The sequence below is a fragment of the Eublepharis macularius genome, chromosome 4, assembly GCF_028583425.1.
Source record: "Eublepharis macularius isolate TG4126 chromosome 4, MPM_Emac_v1.0, whole genome shotgun sequence".
NCBI classification, from domain to species: Eukaryota; Metazoa; Chordata; class Lepidosauria; order Squamata; family Eublepharidae; genus Eublepharis; species Eublepharis macularius.
Genome location: NC_072793.1, coordinates 159,569,228 through 159,587,944, shown reverse-complemented (window position 1 = coordinate 159,587,944; position 18,717 = coordinate 159,569,228). Strand labels below are relative to the sequence as shown.

At 46.4% G+C, this 18,717-nt stretch overlaps 1 protein-coding gene across 1 annotated transcript; it reads left to right on the top strand.

The window, feature by feature from the left end:
• Positions 1–13,590: 13,590 nt before the first annotated feature.
• On the top strand, positions 13,591–17,221 carry LOC129327724 (uncharacterized). Its single transcript, XM_054976479.1, has 4 exons — positions 13,591–14,254; positions 14,363–14,437; positions 15,251–15,337; positions 16,758–17,221. Exons 1-4 carry the CDS (start codon positions 13,768–13,770, stop codon positions 17,219–17,221), a joined length of 1,113 nt encoding a protein of 370 aa, XP_054832454.1. The 5' UTR covers positions 13,591–13,767.
• Positions 17,222–18,717: the final 1,496 nt, after the last annotated feature.

Here is an 18,717-nt window from a genome sequence, read left to right as displayed (position 1 = left end):
GGTAGAGGGGAGTGTCCAGATTGTGGTTTTTGATTCTTGAAATATGCTCCTGGATACGGAGGCGTACTGGGCGAGAGGTGTATATTGTCAATTTCAGACATTGTGGCCTGAGGAAAGACGGTTCGGTCTGAAACGAGCGAAGAAATACTGCCGGCTCGTACTCGTTGCCATCCATACCTTGCTACCTGCTAAATTGGAGCGCTGTCTCTCAGACAACGCATCATGTCATTGCTTGAACTTTTGGGAATTGTATGCACGCCCATGGTGGTGAAAGATTGACTCCTTTTGGGACTTTGAATGTCTATTTTTGTATGAATTGTGGACCTTGTATTTGTGCCCATTGTGGGGAAGATTGACTCCTGTTGGGACTTGGAATGTCTATTTTTGTATGAATTGTGGACCTTGTATTTGTAACTTGCAAACAAGTGTAAATAATTTCATGAACGTGATTTTTCACTTCTTTTTCTCTTGGTGTACCTATTTTTGGAAGTGAAATCCCTTCTTTTTTGCTGGGGGTTGTGAGTGGCCTGTCATAAACTGGACTCATTACGGCTAGTGGCTGATGGTTGCCTCCAATACAGAAGGCAAGTATGCCCAACCCTCCTCAAAACCATGGCTGAGTCAGCTAGTCAACCTGCATATGACACAAGGTAACTGGGTTTTCTCTGAGTTTTAAAGAGTAAATAACAGTTGTCAGAGATTACTCCTATTTCATCATGCCATTTTCCTGATCTCAGTTACTCCATTAGAAATATTATTTGCCCTGGGATGGTGGTGGAGGAGGAGAAACATAACACACCCATTCAGGTTTCCTCCACACTATGGCTGCAATCTGAACTGGGCTCCCTATGTCTGCTCTTCTACCTTTAAAACCTGCCAAAGAATTCAAATCTAGCTCAACCTTTTTGTCGTGTTCAAGAAACCAATCCACAATGTCAGTTCTCTGAGAAGAAATCATCCAGACTCAAACTTTTCTTCCTTGGACAAATACCACTATAGCACCAGGGTTTAGGTTCAGGCCCCAGTGCCTGCCTAGTTCCTATTTGCAGATGGAACTTCATTTGAGGCTACTGCCAACAGCCTGGACTCATTGAGCAACTGAGGAAACTGTTAGTAGATCTATTGCTAACAAGTCAGACAGCTCCAAGTGACTCAGATTCATTGCCTTCTGGTGCTGTGAGATTGGGATCTGTCTACCTAAGGGCAGTAAAATGTGCAAATCTAAACTTGACGTATGGCAGGCCTGTTTTTCTGCTTCACCTCATTGAGTGACTTGTCATGTTTTTCTCCCTCACAGGTTGTATACAATGGCTTCTCCGGAGGGACCATCACATGACTTGGCCAAAGCTGTGGAGACCCTCAGCAAAGGGCAAGATGTACATAAAGAAACTGAGCTTCTCATGAAACCCTATGCCAACTGGGAGGAATTTCTCATGCCAGCACCCATTTCCATTGCTATCTTAGGGGAGCTGGTCTTCATCTCAGCAGGACAGGGTGACTTCTCCATTAACAAGCTTCCCCCTGAAGGAGGCTTCCAGCACCTGAAATACCCAGAGTCTTTCAGGGCCTCTTTGTGCCAAGTGAGCAACCGAGGTTGGACCGCCTTCAACGAGGCCCATGTCAATATGGACCAGATCAGGTTGCTCTCGAGTGGCATCCCTGAGCATATGAAAAAAATTGTACGGACACTCTTGCAGGAGGCAGAGGTGGTTGCGGCTTTGCTGCCTAACCAGCTGAAAAACCTCCAGCTGGTGTCAGAGCAGTGTGGGGGTCTGGCCAAGGCAGTAAGAGCCAAGTTCTCTGATGTGATTATCCTCATCCAGGAACTTCTAGAGGCTTGCCTTAATACCAAACAAGGCTATGAGAAAGAACTGGAGGAAGTGCGGATAGCTCTGGAGCAAGCCAAGATCCGAGAAAAGTCTGCCAAAGAAGCTAAGGAGATGGCTGAACGGTACCACCATCAGATGAAGGAGCAGGTGGAACAATCCTTCCAACAGTATAAAGAAGCCATGGAATCCATCCCCACAGGGTGGGATGCAGTGGGGATGGAGCTGGTCAGCACTCTCACCCAGACCTTGAGTACTTTCTCCGTTGAGTTTACCCGGATGCTAGCAGGGAGGCAGGGAAGTACCAGAGGAGAAGCAGGTGCAGGCAGTAGAGAGGGCCTTACAGGGATTTTCCCATTTATCTCATCTGGGATCATATGTTCCAAGTCAGCCGAGCTTTTGGCCTTTGCCACCAGTTTGAAGAATCTCTTGGATGAAGGTGGAGGAGGCCTAAAGGCTTCCATGCTTCTTGATGAACGGAGTGGGGATGTCAAAACAGAGTGGGTGAAGAAGAACTTGCAGCGACTGAAAGACTCCATTGAAAAAGAAGAAGGCTGTGACCCAAAAGTAAAAGCTCAAGAGATTTGTCAGGCTGGATTGGACATCTGCCAACAGCTGAAGAATGTGGCCTTGTCAGTGGGTGGCGTTGGCACTGTGGGCAAGGGCTTGTTGGATGGGATACAGCAACTTTATAAGAAGGCCTCCGAATTTGACTCTTACAGTAAGGCCTACACTAAGTCTCCAGCTTTTATACCCAAGCCACCAAATGTGTCCAAGATGGCAGAAGCAGCGTGCTCAGGTATAGAAAACGCCCGCCTAAAAGTGAAGCAGAGCCAGGAGGCACTGAAGGCCACCCGGGAAGAATATCAGAGGAGCTTTGAGAATTTCAGGAAGCAGAATGAAGAACTGACCGAGGTCCTCTGCGCTATGAGAGGTTACCAGATTAAAGAAGTAGATTTTGATACAGCCAGGAAAATGCTCATAAAAGGACTGGAAGCCCTGGGGCGAGTCAAAGAGCAATGGGAAAAGATGGTGAGGTTTTTCCAAATGATCTCCAACTTAATTGAGTCCTGCCTGATCTGGAGTGTGAAAGATTTTGCTGACATGGTGGATGGCACCCAGAAAATCTCCAGGTACTCATCCAAAGCCTTTGCAGCCGACCTGATCTATGGACATGTCTTTAATGCTTCCAGCATGGCCCAACTGGTAGCCATGATTTCTGAGACCTACACCCTGGTGTCAGAGAAGTACTTGATGGACCGTGTGAGCAGCTTAGGCCGTCTGCTTGCTATGGAAGTTGACCAACCAAGCTTGACTGCCGAAAGAGCCACATTAGCTGAGGGCTGTGATGCTGCCCGGGAAGCAGTGAAGGCACTGGTGCTGGAGAAGAAGGCAGAATTTGAGAGAAGCTTGGAAGCCAGAGCAGAGGCCATTGAGAGGGAGATGAAAGCTGTGCTACCTGCCAGTGCAGATGCTGAGCTGCGTCTGAAGGCGCTTAGTCTGGAGGAGGAAAACAAGTTCATGTAGCCAGTGGAGAAATGGCTCAAGAAGCATGCATATTCTCTGTTCTTTTTCTTTAAAGAATTTTTTTAAAATTAGAAGCATACAGGTTCTGAGAATGTTGGAAGGTGGAATCCAACACCATGGATCTGTTACTTTTAATGAAAACACAACAACAATAAACATACCAGGAGAGAGGCGATTTCAGGACCTCTGTGTATACAATGGGTTTAGGGTTAAGTGGAATTTCTTGATTCCTCTTTGACTAATTTCCCCCCGAAATACAGAATGCTCCTGAGCATCTACAGAGTGTTCTCCCTTAAAGCTCAGCCTGCAATTTAGCTTACCCACACCTTCCTTTCCTCCTCCTGCTAGAGCCCCACCCTGTGGTGTGGAACGTCACAAAAACTGGAAGGGCTGAAGTTACAAAAGGGCACAGAGAGCACCAATGTGTGGCGTAAACAGAAACTACACTATTGCATGGTAAAAAACCCAAAATCTTCCAAGGTGAGAAATGAAAGAGAATTCCTCTTTTGAAAGTGGCAAAGAGAATAGGAGGAACCGATTGCTATATCTAAAAAAGAAAATGTTGGAATAAGAAATTCCACACACACACACCCATAACAACGCTAGATGGGGTAGACGGAAATGCATGCTTGTCTGCTGTCACCTAGTGGTCCTGCATTTACAGGGCAATCCTATGCAGAGTTACCCCAGTCTAAGTCTATTGAAGCAAATGGGCTTAGACTGGAGTAACTCTGCTTAGGATTGCACTGTTAGTATGTTTAAATTTGCATCATTCCAATTTGCATCACTCCAGAGAGGTATCATTGTTAGTCTGTTGCAGCAAAATAAAACAGAAGTCCAGTAACACGTAACAGCGTTGATTCCAGCATGACCTTTGTGTTTGACAGAGGCAGAAACAGATCCCACTGTGTGAAACGACGCAGCACTTTCACAGCGTTTGTAGTGAGCAGGGCTTTTTTTCTGGGAAAAGAGGTGGTGGAACTCAGTGGGCTGCCCTCGGAGAAAATGGTCACATGGCTGGTGGCCCCGCCCCCTGATCTCCAGACAGAGGGGAGTCTAGATTGCCCAATCTAAACTCCCCTCTGTCTGGAGACCAGGGGGCGGGGCCACCAGCCATGTGACCCTTTTCAAGAGGTTCCGGAACTCCGTTCCACTGTGTTCCTGCTGAAAAAAAGCCATGGTAGTGAGCAAAGTACAGGGAAACCTTGTATCAAACCAGAGCATCCACCTGGCTACCTGCAGTCAAATGTGATCGCAACTTGGTTCCCATGGCTTCCCAGATCCAATCCTTTAGTCAAAATGGTCCTGCCTAGTAATCTAATCAAATACTTGATAAGGCAGGATAACCTCATCTCCTGACCCACTAACCCCTATTAAGACATGCCCATAGTTTTAGTAACATAAATGCCACTTAAGTTTCATTTCCTGGCAATGGCAGAAGGGTATATAAAGGGGCTGCCATGGCGCTGACATTTCCCATCCATTTTCTTCCCAAGACCTTCTACCACCACTGACACAAGTTGACACTCCCTCTTCAGGACAGGCTAAGTATGACCTATCTTCTCCATTCTACTTTCCTTACCTGAACCTTTCCTCCCTGTTTCTTCTTCCACCTTTCCCCACTCCTGATTCTCCCAACCTCCTTTTTTCCTCTGGCAAACCCATGCCTCTCTGTCCTCAGCTATCATGTCCTTCCCTCTTTCTTCTCCCACTTACTCTCCGATCTGCCACATCTCTTCAGGGTCAGACACGCACCGTCTGTCCATCCTGGATGGTTTTTCCTAGGCTCAGAAGGCAAGAAGAGGTCGGAGGAGGGAATGGCAGCTTGATTTTTCACTGCGGTGGGACTGAAGGTGGCTGAAGTAGACACTAAAGTTTAAAGTGTACCCCTAGTTTGGGTACTTACTTATACAGTTTACTGGTCAATATCTGCTCCACGTGCAATAAAATTCCTTTATTCTTTTTGTACAATAAAGAAAATTAAAACGTTTTTTAAAATGATGTGCAGGAGAGGAATTAATTAGGACTCTCCTGAGGCTTTGGGAGAAGGCACACATGGGAATGGCATGACATCCAGACAGACTAGCAGCCATTGATGTGGCTGTTACATATGTATGTACATATGGGCTATTAAGTTGCAACCAACTTAGGGCAACTCAAGCAAGAGGCTTTCAATGTAAGTAAGATGCAGAGGTGGTTTGCCCTTGTCTTCCTCTGCAGGGCCTTCTTTGGTGGTCTCCCATCCAAGTACCAACCCTGCTTAGCTTCTGAGATCTGATGAGATCAGGATATACCATGTCAACTTCCCTCCTAATGTGGCTATTAGACAGATGATAAAATACAGGGTTTTCCCTCTGAAAGTATTTGTATTTATGTCTCTAGGAGAGACACAAGGTGGATTACGTAGTGTAGGATAAATACAATCACCAGCAGCAACTGGATGTTTCCAGGGAAAGGGTACAGATGGAAAATGTCAAGATTGACAAACTGGCCAATGCATTAGATGTACACCCCCACCCCAGTTTCATTTTGCACATATATGATTTTGTTTATTGTTTATAATTTAAAATTTTCTATACCACCTTTCCATCCAAATACAGTCTCCAAGGTGGTGAACATCAAACATTTCAACATTTAAGATTATATATATATTTCCACATGCGCGTGCGCACACACACACACACACACACTATACGTATATATACATACACACATGTGCACACAAACATTATATAAATGGCTAGCTGTGTTCCTGACAACTCACCTCCTACCCTTGTGTGCCTCTAGAGGGTGCTGCAGCAGGAAGCCCGCCCCAAGGCTGGAAGCAGGAGGGGAGCAGGTGGCAATGCCTGGCCCCTCCTGCCTTCACCCAGTTGGAATCAGGAGCAGAGCAGGTGGCAATGCTTGCCCCCAGTTCACCCAGCTGGGATTAGTAGCAGAGCAGGTGGCAATGCCTGCAACCTGACTTCATCCAGCTGGGATCAGGAGCAGAGCAGGTAGCAATGCCCACCCCCTGCCTTCACCCAGCTAGGATCAATAGCAGAGCAGGTGGCAATGGCTGCCACCCAGCTTGGATCAGGAGGGGAGTAGGTGGCAATGCCTGCCCACCTGCCTTCACCTAGCTGGGATCAGGAGTGGAGAAGGTGGCAATGCCTGCCTCCCACCTTCATCCAACTGTGATCAGGAGCAGAGTAGGTGGCAATGACTGCCCCCTGCCATCACCCAGCTGGGATCAGGAGCGGAGCAGGTAGAAATGCCCACCCCCTTCACCCAAGCTGGGATCAGGCATGGAGCAGGTGGCAATGCCCCCCCTTCACCCGGCCAAGATCAGGTGCAGAGCAGGAGTCAATCCCCTCCCCCCTTCATCTGGCCGCGATCAGGTGTGGAGCAGGCGGTAATTTTTCCCCGTTCACCCAGCTGGGATCAGGCACAGAGCAGGTGGCAATGCCCGCCCTCCTGCCTTCCCCCAGCCATGATCAGTCAGGGAAGAGGAGGCAATGCCTGCCTGCCTGCTTTTCCCTTTCTAAAGCCTGTTGTATTTTCCCCCACAACAGGCTTTGTTGCTAGTAATTCAATAAATACCCACATAGAGTCAAAATAAGAACAGAGAGAATGGCAGTAACAGTTGTTGGAGGGGTATGCTAGACAGAATGAAAAGGTCTTCACCTACTGGTGGAAACCAACAATAGAAGGAGACAGATGAATCTCCCTGGGAGTATCATCAAGTATTATGGATTCTGAAAGTGGAGGCTGAACTGGTATGCATTATGGGGACCGGGTGTGTGTGTGAAGAGGGTGGTGGGGTGCCCTCTGGGTTTCTAACCTAGTTCTACACACTGCCAAAGATCTATAGATGGTACTAACCTAGACCTATTTCAGTCCAAATCAGATTGGGATGGTAATGGCCTTGCTCAGGCCTGATCAATGATTCTCACCAGGAGAGCAATGCAGGAGTATGCCATCAATCAATTTGTTCTAGATTTGTTCTAGATTCGTTAAGGGTGCCATTTATCAGATAGATTTCCTTCTGATCCTTAAATTTGCACTGGAGATTAGTTGGAGTCGGGGGTTCATCTGTATTACCTCTAGTACGCCATGAAGTTGTATGAACAGCTCTAAGGATTCTTTCCAGGACTTGAAATTTGCACTGCTTCTCAGGCAGACCTGAAAATGCCAGTCTCCAGGCAGGAGATTCTTCCAGCTCGACCTCTTATCCAAGGGAGCAGAAGCTGAGTTTGGCTGGGAGCTGCTGGAAGATACAGCTCCAGTTCCTTCGTTTTCTGAGCTGATCTTTTCATATTGTTTTCTGAGTTTCTCTAAATTGCAGTTTCTCTGCTCAAGTAGTAAAGCATGCACCATAGCATCAGTTTTGCTCTTTTCCACCTTTAAATTAGTCAATGGATAAATCTGGGCACCATGACCTGAAGCTGGGCATGACCTAATAAATATATCATATGTTGGCCCCAGAAACCTAATTAAAGGATTCCATGTTTGGGCTGTTAGCAGAGTCTATTGTTTAGCAGTGAAAGCGTGATCATAGGTGTTGTGGGCTGGTTTTGCTGGCTGGTGTGTGTGCAGTAGAGAAAATAACAGCATACACTTGTCTATATTTAGAAAGGAAGTAAGAGTTCTTTATTGTAGCAACTCCATATTCTGATAGGAAAGGAAGAGAGATAGATTCAATGTACCTATCTAGTCTAAGAATGGGCATGGATGCTAGGACAAGTCCTGCATCCATGGTTCCAAGATGGAGGGAGGAGAAGGAAAGAGATGATGCCTGGAACAAAGCCAGGAAGAGAAGAGTGAGAAGGAGGATATCACAAGGAGGAAGTCCTGAGAATTACTATATATCAAAGGGATAGTCAGAACAGTAAACAGTAGACAGGATGACCTGACCTCTCTGTCTTTCTAAGTCTTTGGGTTGTCCTCCTCTGAAATCTGAGAAAAGGGACAGTGCTGAGTCCTCCTCTTTCAACATGAGTGCCCTGGAGAGGTATATAGAGAGTTTTGGAGGGTTGGATTGACTGCATGGTTATTGTAAGCAGCTCCAGTGCTTGTTGGCAGGGTGGGATGTGTGCATGCGTGCGGGGAGTACTTCAGTTTTTCTCTTTCATGAGACTCTGGCTGTTTCCACACGGCTTACCTTATTCTGCAAAATAGTGAAATCTTGTGCAAAATCTCGTGAGAAGCCGGTGTTATTGCGTCTTCTCGCGCGATAACAGCATCTTCTCGCGAGATTTCTCACAAGATTTCGCTATTTTGCAGAATAAGGTAAACCGTGTGGAAACAGCCACTAAGGGATGTTTTACGGCGAAGGCAAGGGTTTGGGTAGCATAATGTTCCACTAGTATCCAGAACATGCCTAGAGCTAGAAGATTAAGACTCCAACTAACTCCCACACTATCCAAGACAGATCCCCCCCTCCCCCGCAATGCTGCCCAGTTCTATGCTGATGCAGAGATTATATTGGTACAATGACAGCACAAGGCTACTCCAACTTCCCACCAATGCATGTCCAGACATACTGGCATGTCTTTGACATAGTGTCTCCAAGATATGCCAGCACAGAGCTTAGCCACTCTTTCAGTTCGACATGCAATGATAACAACCATCATCTTATACTCTCTAGAGATGGGGCTTAGATGGCACCCTAAGACTGTGGAACACAAACCAGGGTTGAATCCACATTACCTCTTTTTTCCCGGTTGTTCTCCACATGAAATCCGCATTTCAGAGTGCCGGTCACATTACCCAATCCTCGACACGCATCTTTCTCGGATTTCCATCGAATTACTAGTAGCGGTTTTCTTGCGGGAGTTTCACGATGGACGTGAACGCTTGCGAGCGCAATTTTCGCGCTCCTTTTTTAAACAGCCGTCAATCAAGTCTCCCCTTCCTCTCCTTGCGTTCCCATTGGCCGATTCCACCAGAGATGGCTCGTGAGCGATTTCTCCTATATTTCCCCTTTATTTGCTTTCGTTGCTTGGTTCAGCAACATTCGATTTCTCAAAAGCCAAACTTTTTTCTCATTAACATCTTTTTAGTGGCCCAACCACCCGAATATCCTCTTCCCCCCCCTCCTCTTTTAATTTTTTTTTTTAAATTGATCTGTCATAGCGAAATTTCGTAGTGTGTTCCAGCGCAACAAAGATCACATTTAACTGCCGTCCTAACGCCTCCTGCCTCGGCCCATGTATACAGTGCTCTAGAATGATACCACAAACAAGTTTTTAAAATCAGCTGTGTTTCTTGTTCCTTGAGAAATGTCTCTTTTGATTTTTTTGCCTTTTTTAAAACTTAAGTCATCGTGACGCAGTGACGATTGATCAAAATAAAAAGCTTTGGAAGTCCAACCCGGAATTATTTTGTTGGAATGTTATTAAATCGTTTGGTCAGGGTGCGTCTCGTGGCTGGCGCCTGTCACGACCGAAGGTTGAGCACCACGGGGACACTTGGCTAGGGTGCCTTTTCTGGGCGCAATACTTTTTTTATTCCCACATAACAAAATATCGCTATTCCAAAGATTCATTAAAAAAAAAAATTAGAAAAAAAAAGGATCAGAGAATCGAGGGAAGATTTACGTGCCGCAGAGACAGAATAGGAATCAATTTTGTTCCTGGAAAAAATATTAGTAGATAAAGAAAGTTTGTCAATCTTGGATTAACGTGGGAAATGCTGTCCAAAAACATGCAGAAAACATTTTGAAAATCGAACACCTTTCTGTTGCTCTCAAAGAAACGCTTCTTATTTCTGGTGACCCAATTTTTTAGTTCCACATTGACATCCATGAACTTAAAATACATTCCCTTGAAATCTTATCTGTATTTCCATTCCTGTTTTGCTGTAAAATTTGGTGTTATGCCTGGGGACACAATGGAGAAAGCATTCTGAAGATACAGTGAATACAGACAGAATGCTACATTTAAAGTTGTGATGTGGCGTTCTGTGGGTTCTTTGTGGTTCTTCGTGTTTGGAACCCATCTCAAACCTGTGTGCCAACCAGGCTGGAGACTACGATGTTTGGCCCCCCGATTGGAGTGATGAATGGGAAACCTAGGATATCAGCAGAATCATTCTGGACATAATATTCTAAGTGTCGTTCGGCATCCTCCACTTTTAAACAGCTCCTTTTGTTCCACGCCAGTAAAAGAAAAAACACATCTGGATATCCAGCACAGATAGGGGCCCGCCTGTAAATTCTGTTACTTGGCGTCACGTGTGGTTCATTTCCATCACACCCAATCTAAAACACTGGGGACTGATTGATTCAGCACTCCATTCAGAAAATCATGCATTCAATGCCAGTTTCACCCATTGATTTCATCTCCCACATTAATGGACTGTGCTTTTGAGAGGGAAGAACGGGTAACACCAGGAGCGGCACATTCCAGACGAGTCAGAATTGGTATTTTTGTATTACGCTGTGCCAACAAATTTCAGCTTGATGTCTCCATGTGATGTGGTGGAACAACCAGTTTCTTGGGCCATTTAAAGTACAGGTCATATCACATTATTTCTCAACATCAGCAATTTAGAGCCCAATTATGCCATTGGGGTGATGCTCCTTAAATTGTCAGTGCTTCCCTCGTCTGGAAAACTGAGTCTGGTGACATGATGACAGGGGGGATGCTTGTGAGGTGCTTGTAGAACAGTGTAATCCACCATTTGCCACTTATATACCATGTCCCAAAAAACCTACAATTGTGTCAAGTCAACTGTGGCAATCAAAATGTGACACATGAGACTAAACTTTGGCAGGTAAGGCTAATGAAGTTCGAGGTCACAATAAATACAAACACTTCACGTGTTTGCCGGGGATGCGGGAAATTAGAAAAAAGGGGGTGCAGAGAACACCTATGATGATGTGGGACATTGCACCAACAGGGGGTGGGCATTGATTGTTATTTGGGAAATCTAGTGTACAGTCCAGGAAGCCATTACACCTATCTTTTTGATGCATAGACATGGACCACGTACAGAGAAAATATCACTGTGACATCATGGAAAATATTTTTTTAATTTAAGGAAAAAATTAAGCAAAAGAGAACCACCAAAAAAAATTTTTTTTTTAAATGAACAGCACAACAATAAACTGTGGGGGAAGGGGAAGAAAACTTGGGTAACTATATACAGTGGTGAGAACAATCAGGGTGCATCCCCAGAGGCAGAGGGACGATGTCTCCTTCTCTCACGGCGCTCCATCACATTGACTCGCCGCCCCAGGCGTGCTAGTCGGTCCTCCACGCTGCTCAACCTCTCTTGCACATTTGAGACTGAATTTGGGAAAGAAAAGTGTCTTTGAGAGACGGCACCCAAAAAAAGGGTGACAGCACCATTCAGAGCAAAAACTTACTGGATGATCCTAGCCTCTCCTCCATCCTCTCCATGGCCGTGAACAGATCTCCTATCCCTCTGCGTTGGGCTCTTCCTGGGGGAGCAGACCTTCTGCTGGTTGAGGGACCCTCCTCCGACCGTTCCAGTTGGCTTTCCTGTGCACTAGCTTCAGAAATGAAAGGAAGAAATCAAAATCTTGTAAAACGGTTTGGCCACAGCAGTCATAACATCCTGGCTGATCCACTGTGGCATCAACCTCCAGATTCTCTGATTTCATTTCAATGATTACAGAAAAATGGGAACTCTGTTATAGCACCAGCAAATAAAACATCGGAAAGCATTAATTTTTTTTTCTTGCTGTTACAAAGGAGATAAAAAAAGGCTGGCAATTATTTTTTTTCACAGCACACTTTTGAAATCGTGGAAAAGGCCGGTGGGTGGTGATGCTCCGTGCTTGGGGCACCACTGTCATATACAACTTCCCCTCCATCCATGGAAGTGTGGAAGCGAATGTGGTCCCACTCATCCATGGACACATTCTATGAAGGTTGATGGTCAAGTGCACGGTGTGGGAAAGCATCAGTTGCTGGTCTGCCTGATTTTAGGTGGGGAAGAATATATTAGGCAAATACATGCTTACCAGGGGGTGCCTGTTGTGATCCCTGTGCAGGGTCCTCAGAGGAAGCTTGCTCCCCAGCCACCTCAAGCGCCTCCTGCTCCTCGTCTGCTCTTGCCTCCCCCACGGCAGCGGTGGGAGCTCTACCACGGAGAAGGGCTGCAAAGTGAAGAAGAAATGTTGGCACACTCCATCAAACCATTGCAATCGGAACATTCATGACAAAAAGGTGCAACAAAGATAACACCAGCAACTGTGCACCGTGATGAACACAGCGGCTCGACACATGCCACATTCCCAAACTTGGGGTCCCTCACGCCGAGCAGAAAAAAAAAAAGGTTTCTTTGTAGGAGAAAAAAAAACCGCTATTGCAATAAAACGGCGTTGTGCGACGATTACGGGGGGTGGGAATGGAATCTCAGCTCTCCCCCCACCATCTAACTTTTTGCCTAGTTTCTCCACATTGACGTGCACTTAACAGCGTTGTTAATTTAAAATTAAATGCTTTTAAGAGGTTCTTACCAGCATGATGACGGGATTGCCAGCTTGGCCTTCCGGCGAGATCCCAGAGGTTCATCATGGACGCAAAGTACGGGGGCTTTCCACTCTGGCGAGGGATCCCCTGCCAGGCTTCCAGCGCCCCGTAGAAGTCCCCCTTCACCCTCTTGAACTTCGATCTGCACTGTTCGGGGGTCCTGCTGTGACCACGGGCACACATCTGCCTCGACAGCTTGTGAAATATAAGCTTCGTGGGCAGATGTGTGCTCCTCATTACACGCGCCGCTTTTCCGGAGCGTGCAACGAGGTCCAGCAGGGTCTCCACCTCTTCATCCCGCCAGAAGACTCCTTTTGCCGCTGCTGCCATACTTGTTCCTAAACGAAATACCGAAAATGTGCTGTTACATAAATTAGCATGCCCTCATAACGGCTCCATAAAGGCGCGGAAAAAAAGGCTGCTGATTGGACGCGCTTGAACAGGATGACCAATCGGTGTTGAGGATTTGATTTCGGCGCCAAATGCTGTTGAATGAACACTATGTTCTCCCACACTCATGGGAAGGCCCTTTCAGGCCAATAATTTTTATTTCTGCTACTTGAGTTCCAGTGAAGCATGAGAAAGCATTGTTAACAAGAACAGGGGTTGATTTCTTATCAACAAATTGGTTCACTTTTCACATCGCATTACAGTCCTTTTAACGAAACATCTTCCTGGCGTGCCAATGCATCCACGAAAATTCGTCATAGCGTTATTTTGTCACATTAAAATTAATTAGGCAAAGGAACGGGTGGTGGCTACAGCGCATGCGCAATTAACGGCTTGGATTTCCGGCGGGAGAACAGTGCTTGGTCGACGGATCACAGTGCAGTGGACTGCCCTCCATTTGCTTTCTTGCAGACGTGGGGAGAGAAGAGCGACCGACACTCTGATCTGCGGACACCATCATAAACAATTGTTTTTTGAAAATGTCGGCCACTGCTCCTGTGGCTCCACGATCAGCGACATGGAGGGAAAAAGAGGTATTGGACCTCCTTTCTTTCTGGGGGGAGGACAAGATACAGGAAGCCCTTAGAAGCTCCCACAGGAACTTAGACAACTTTGAAAAAATTTCCAAAATGATGTCCTCGCGTGGTCATCGGCGCACTGCATTGGAATGCAGGAACAAAACAAAAAGTATGCGGTTGGAGTACAAGCGCGTCATGGCACACAATTCCACTTCTGGAAACGGCCCCATTACATGTCCTTTTTTTCGTGAGCTGGACAGTATTCTAAGAGGGGACGCAAGTGTTAAACCTAAACGGATAGCGCGAAGCATTTCTTTTGCCCAAGGACCCCCGCAGATAAGCGCCCCCAGGGAAGTGATGGAGGGATCGGAGGAACTCTTCTCGCACGACATGCAGACGATAGATGCTGCACCGCTGTGGTGCTCTTCTCCAAATCCCATGGCAGCACGTGAGTGATGGAGCGTTGATTATTCTAGTTCAGAGCTATGATTTTTCTTCCTTTTCACATTTCCCTGTCTATGAAATCTTAACACCTTTATTGATTTCACGTTTACAGCGCAGAACTCGTCATCATCCACCGATGCCAGTGAAGAGGATCTTGACCGCACCATAGATGGACTTGCTGACAAGGGTGAGCATTTTTTTGACAGGTTGCTCCAATGGTGGCCCACCCAAAAACAGTCCCTGGAAAGGCTGAAGACATCTCGAGAGTGGGAACGCCAAGATGAGAGTGCCTGTTTTAGGGGAAAAGAGGGGCACGACCTCAGGTTTGCAAGATATGGGAAAGTCTGTCAGTGATGGGATGGTTTGGAGGTCTGTCAGTTATGGGGATGATGTGACATCATCGGCCACACCGTGGAGGTTGTCTTAGACTTATGGTTTCAAATGTTCAACTGTTCACTCCTGCCCAGCCCATCCATGCAAGCAACACCACGGTTTATCCGTTCTATATTTACCAAAATGCATGGATGGAGTTGGCTCTGGATTCAAATATATTTCTGATCAGTCTCCTTTTCATTAATGGATGCCTGACTTGAACTCCAATCTCTACACTCGAAGCATATAAACCCAGTGCCCAGCTTCAGGGACAGATGAACACAGGAATATGAGACCGTGGACGGGTGCATGGACTGGTGCAATTTTCAGTGTGAGACATTCCGGTCCACTAAAAGGCTGAATAAGGGGTAGATGACAGAGGGCACATTCAAAATCTGTTTCAGGTTTTCAGGGCCACCTCTTAGTCATTATAGTGGTGCAAAAAAAAACCAGACGTCCCATTACAGCTCCTATCATCTCTTATATATTGATAGTGGCACAGATACAAATAAGAAAAGAGGACAACGCAGAAGACAGTGCCTGCGAAGTGAATGTTTGAATTGTATTTATCTATATCACATCCCCGTGTTTTTCAAACCAATCACATTTAAAACCTATAAATTTTCAGAAAACAACACTACAGGTGCAAACGCAATGGAGGACGACGACAGTGATTCAGACCTTCCCCTGGGGCATCGTTCACGCTATAACACGGGTAAGCTTAGTTGATCTGCAGAATCTGAAAGAGTCCAGTTGCACCTATGAGAAGAGACAATTGCAGAGTGGCATAAGCTCTCCTGAATCACGTTATCTTTGTCTGACATATGAAACAGAGCATGGTCAAATATAGAGGGGGGGAGAGAAGTGGAGGAGAGAGCAGAGTCATCTTGGGAGGCCGGAGGGTGCCTCACAATCGTTCCTTTTATGTCACATGTCCAAAATCTCCATTCTTTGTGTGCGACTGTTGGCCTCCAAGGCAGTTGCCCTGTTAGTTTCTGTAAGCCCAACAGCAAGACCATAATATCCCCTTGGCGTGTGACCCTCCTATGGACACAGACCTACCTGCAAGATGAATTAAAAAAACAAAAATTTTGTTCCCAGAAGCCCACGCCAGGTGTCACCGAGCTCACCCAGACCCCACCTGGTGCAATAAAATCTGTCTCCTGTTTCACTGTGAACAGCATGCATAGTCCCCATTCTGAACCAAATGGAACGTATGAAATTTTCATGTGTGTTGCAATTCATCGGCCACGCAGGGTGCATAGGTTAGAAAAAAAATTTTTTGGGACAAACTACGGCCACCTTACAGTCTGCATTGGATTTTCCCAGAACAGTGTAGTGTTCTCCCACTGGTAGCTGAAATTTCCCATTTATCATGTGAGATTTTTGTCAATGTAATTTTTATTGCATTTGTTGGCTGGTTTCTCAGATCTGCAGCGCACATTGAACCGCACCTTGCACCCCTCAATTGATAATGCCAACACTGTTGATGTGATCTGCACTGACATGAATCACGGTTCCAAAAATTAATTCTGAGGGACACCCAGACACCGTCTTGGATCACCTATCCTCTTTAATGGTTGCTCCCACCACATATGTTCTGATGTTGTCAGGATTTCAAGGAAATTCTTGATTTGGCATAACATTGAAAATGGTCAGAATGTGCTCACTGTGGAACATTGCAAGAGCAACGTTGGTCAGCATTGGTGTGAAAGGCAGATCCGTACACAGCACGTCTCCTCGCTATCTAAAGCAGATAAATTGGTCTATCCCACTAACGCAGTTTTAAACATAATAGCTTTGACTGCTGCCAGTATGTCCTCCATGTTATTTCTGCACAACCCATATGGCAAGTGGCATTGTAAAAGCCTTCCCGTTATGGAAAAACCTTGATGCTTGTGCATGCATGGTTATCAAAAAATGTGCAACACATTGGCCTCGGCGGGGGCGACGGGATGAACTAGGCCAAAATCTGTTATGTGGGTTTTGGAAGTCATGGGGAAGAGCCCAAACTATGAAGCCTGGTGCTGGCCAACCAAAAAACATGTTGCATCCTTTTCTTCAGGATAAGATTTCTGAATAATGTCTGAGATGTTAACAATTTATTGATCTGTTGCTCTGACTTACATCCACAGCAGACGGGGCAGATAACAGATGCCTAGCAGAAGTTTCACCGGGAACAAGACTATTCCAACTAAGAAACAGGAGACGCAGAAACGCAGCACTCTATGGAGTAGCCGATGATATGATGCGCCGTTCTCGAGAGGAGCACAATGCCCAGGTTTCCCAATGGCGAACGGACAGAGAGATGCTGTGCAGTTGGAAGGCTGATGAGAACAAGATTCAGAGGGAATTCTTGGATCACACTAAAATGGAGAGTGAGAAGTTTGCCGAGGCCTGGAAACAGAACATTTCGGTGATGTCTGATGCTGTGAACACTTTGAAGTCATTGGGACAGATGCTCGCCCAACAGCGTCAAATCATCCCCCCAACACACGATTATGGGCAAACCGTCCTACCAGCCTCACAGGCAACCCCGAAGAAGGCAGCAGCGAGGCGTTCCTGTGTTGGCAAAGCCAGGGAGAGGCTGACGCTTTGAGGAGCTATGTTCTGCGTTGCCCTCCTTATTTGCCACATACCATGGTTTTTGGCAGCAGAATTCATTTGACAGATTCCATTGCTCTGGTGACCCCTTAATGGTCTTAATCTATTGTATTTGAAATAAATGTGTGTTAAGGAGTTGTCGCCCCAGTCATGTATGTCTGTTTTAAAGTACTTAACTTTCTGGGATCAAATGGAATCATCAGGGTATAAGATGATGGCCAATCGTTTCCAATGTTGACTCCCTTTTTTTTTTCACCGCAATCCCCAAAGTTTAGGAATATTTAACATCAGACAATACAATGAAATCACAGTAAGAATCACATTTGTGTTTCTTTGTGTAAGTGGCATCACGCATGTAGTGACCATCCTAAACAGCCTTCCTGCAAAAAGTGAAACGCAGCAGTTACCAATCAAGTGGCGCTTCCCCCCCCCCTGATTGCAACATGCGGCTAAGTTGTATCTTTGGGAGGAGCACTTGCAGTCCAAATTGGAAATTTGGGGGGGGGGGGCGGATTCCAGACTTGGCCAAAAATACCCTGACAAACTGTGAACGATGTATGCGGGGGACCACTCAGCTGTGTGGGAATGTATTGTCTGCATGTGCCAGGACTTGATTTCACATCCACCGCTTGTCTGACAGCACCCCAATAATCAATAGTCTTTTGAGTTCAGTTAACCAAATTTTTTTTTTATTTACACAGATTAGAGTTGCTGGTTGAGACCATTTATGTTCCCCTTGGTTTAGCAGCTTTTCGAAGCAGGTTAGCCGATGTCCATCACTTGCCGCACCGAGGGAGGCAACATCAACTTGTGGAATCTAGGCCCATATACTTGGCCAGGGCATCCCTAACCACCTTTCCTTCGGCAAGATGCCTGTGATGGGTGGTCAACTCTTGTCCCTCTCCATGTGAAACAAGTATTGTCTCTGGGGCTGCTCCGCGGCCAGTGATGGGATGTCCCCGGCTTTCACAGAGGTTGTGCAAAACAACACATGCTGTCACCACAGCAATGACGTTGTGCTCCCTAACTTGGAGGCGGTGTGACAGACACCTCCACCTGGCCTTCAGTCTTCCAAAACAACATTCCACCACGTTCCTGGCTCGCGATAGGCGGGTGTCAAACATTTTCTGAGCTTGTGTGGTTGCTGTTCTCCCGTAGGGCTTCATAAGCCACCTACGCATGGGGTAGGCTCCATCGGCAATGACCACCGGGGGTATTCTTACACCGTCCACCACCATGAAAGGGTTTCCCGGAATTAGTGAGCCACTATCCATGGCAACACAGAAGGCGGAGTGGGCGAACACGAAGGCATCGTGGTTCTTCCCACTCCACCCCACCTCGGCGTCCACAAATCTTCCCCGGTGATCAACTGTGCCTTGGAGCAGAATCGAGGAATAGTTCTTGCGGTTGCCGTACTGATCTGGGCGGCCTCCAGGAGCGCAGATCGGGATATGCGTTCCATCAATAGCTCCCACACAGTGCGGGAAACCC

What these genes read in the sequence shown, in the direction of transcription:
- LOC129327724 (XM_054976479.1), top strand. Translation starts at nt 13,768, where the DNA reads ATGTCGGCCACTGCTCCTGTGGCTCCACGATCAGCGACATGGAGGGAA. An exon ending in AGATGGACTTGCTGACAAGG is followed by an intron (nt 14,438 to 15,250) that starts GTGAGCATTTTT and finishes ATAAATTTTCAG; the next exon opens with AAAACAACACTACAGGTGCA. An exon ending in TCGTTCACGCTATAACACGG is followed by an intron (nt 15,338 to 16,757) that starts GTAAGCTTAGTT and finishes TTACATCCACAG; the next exon opens with CAGACGGGGCAGATAACAGA.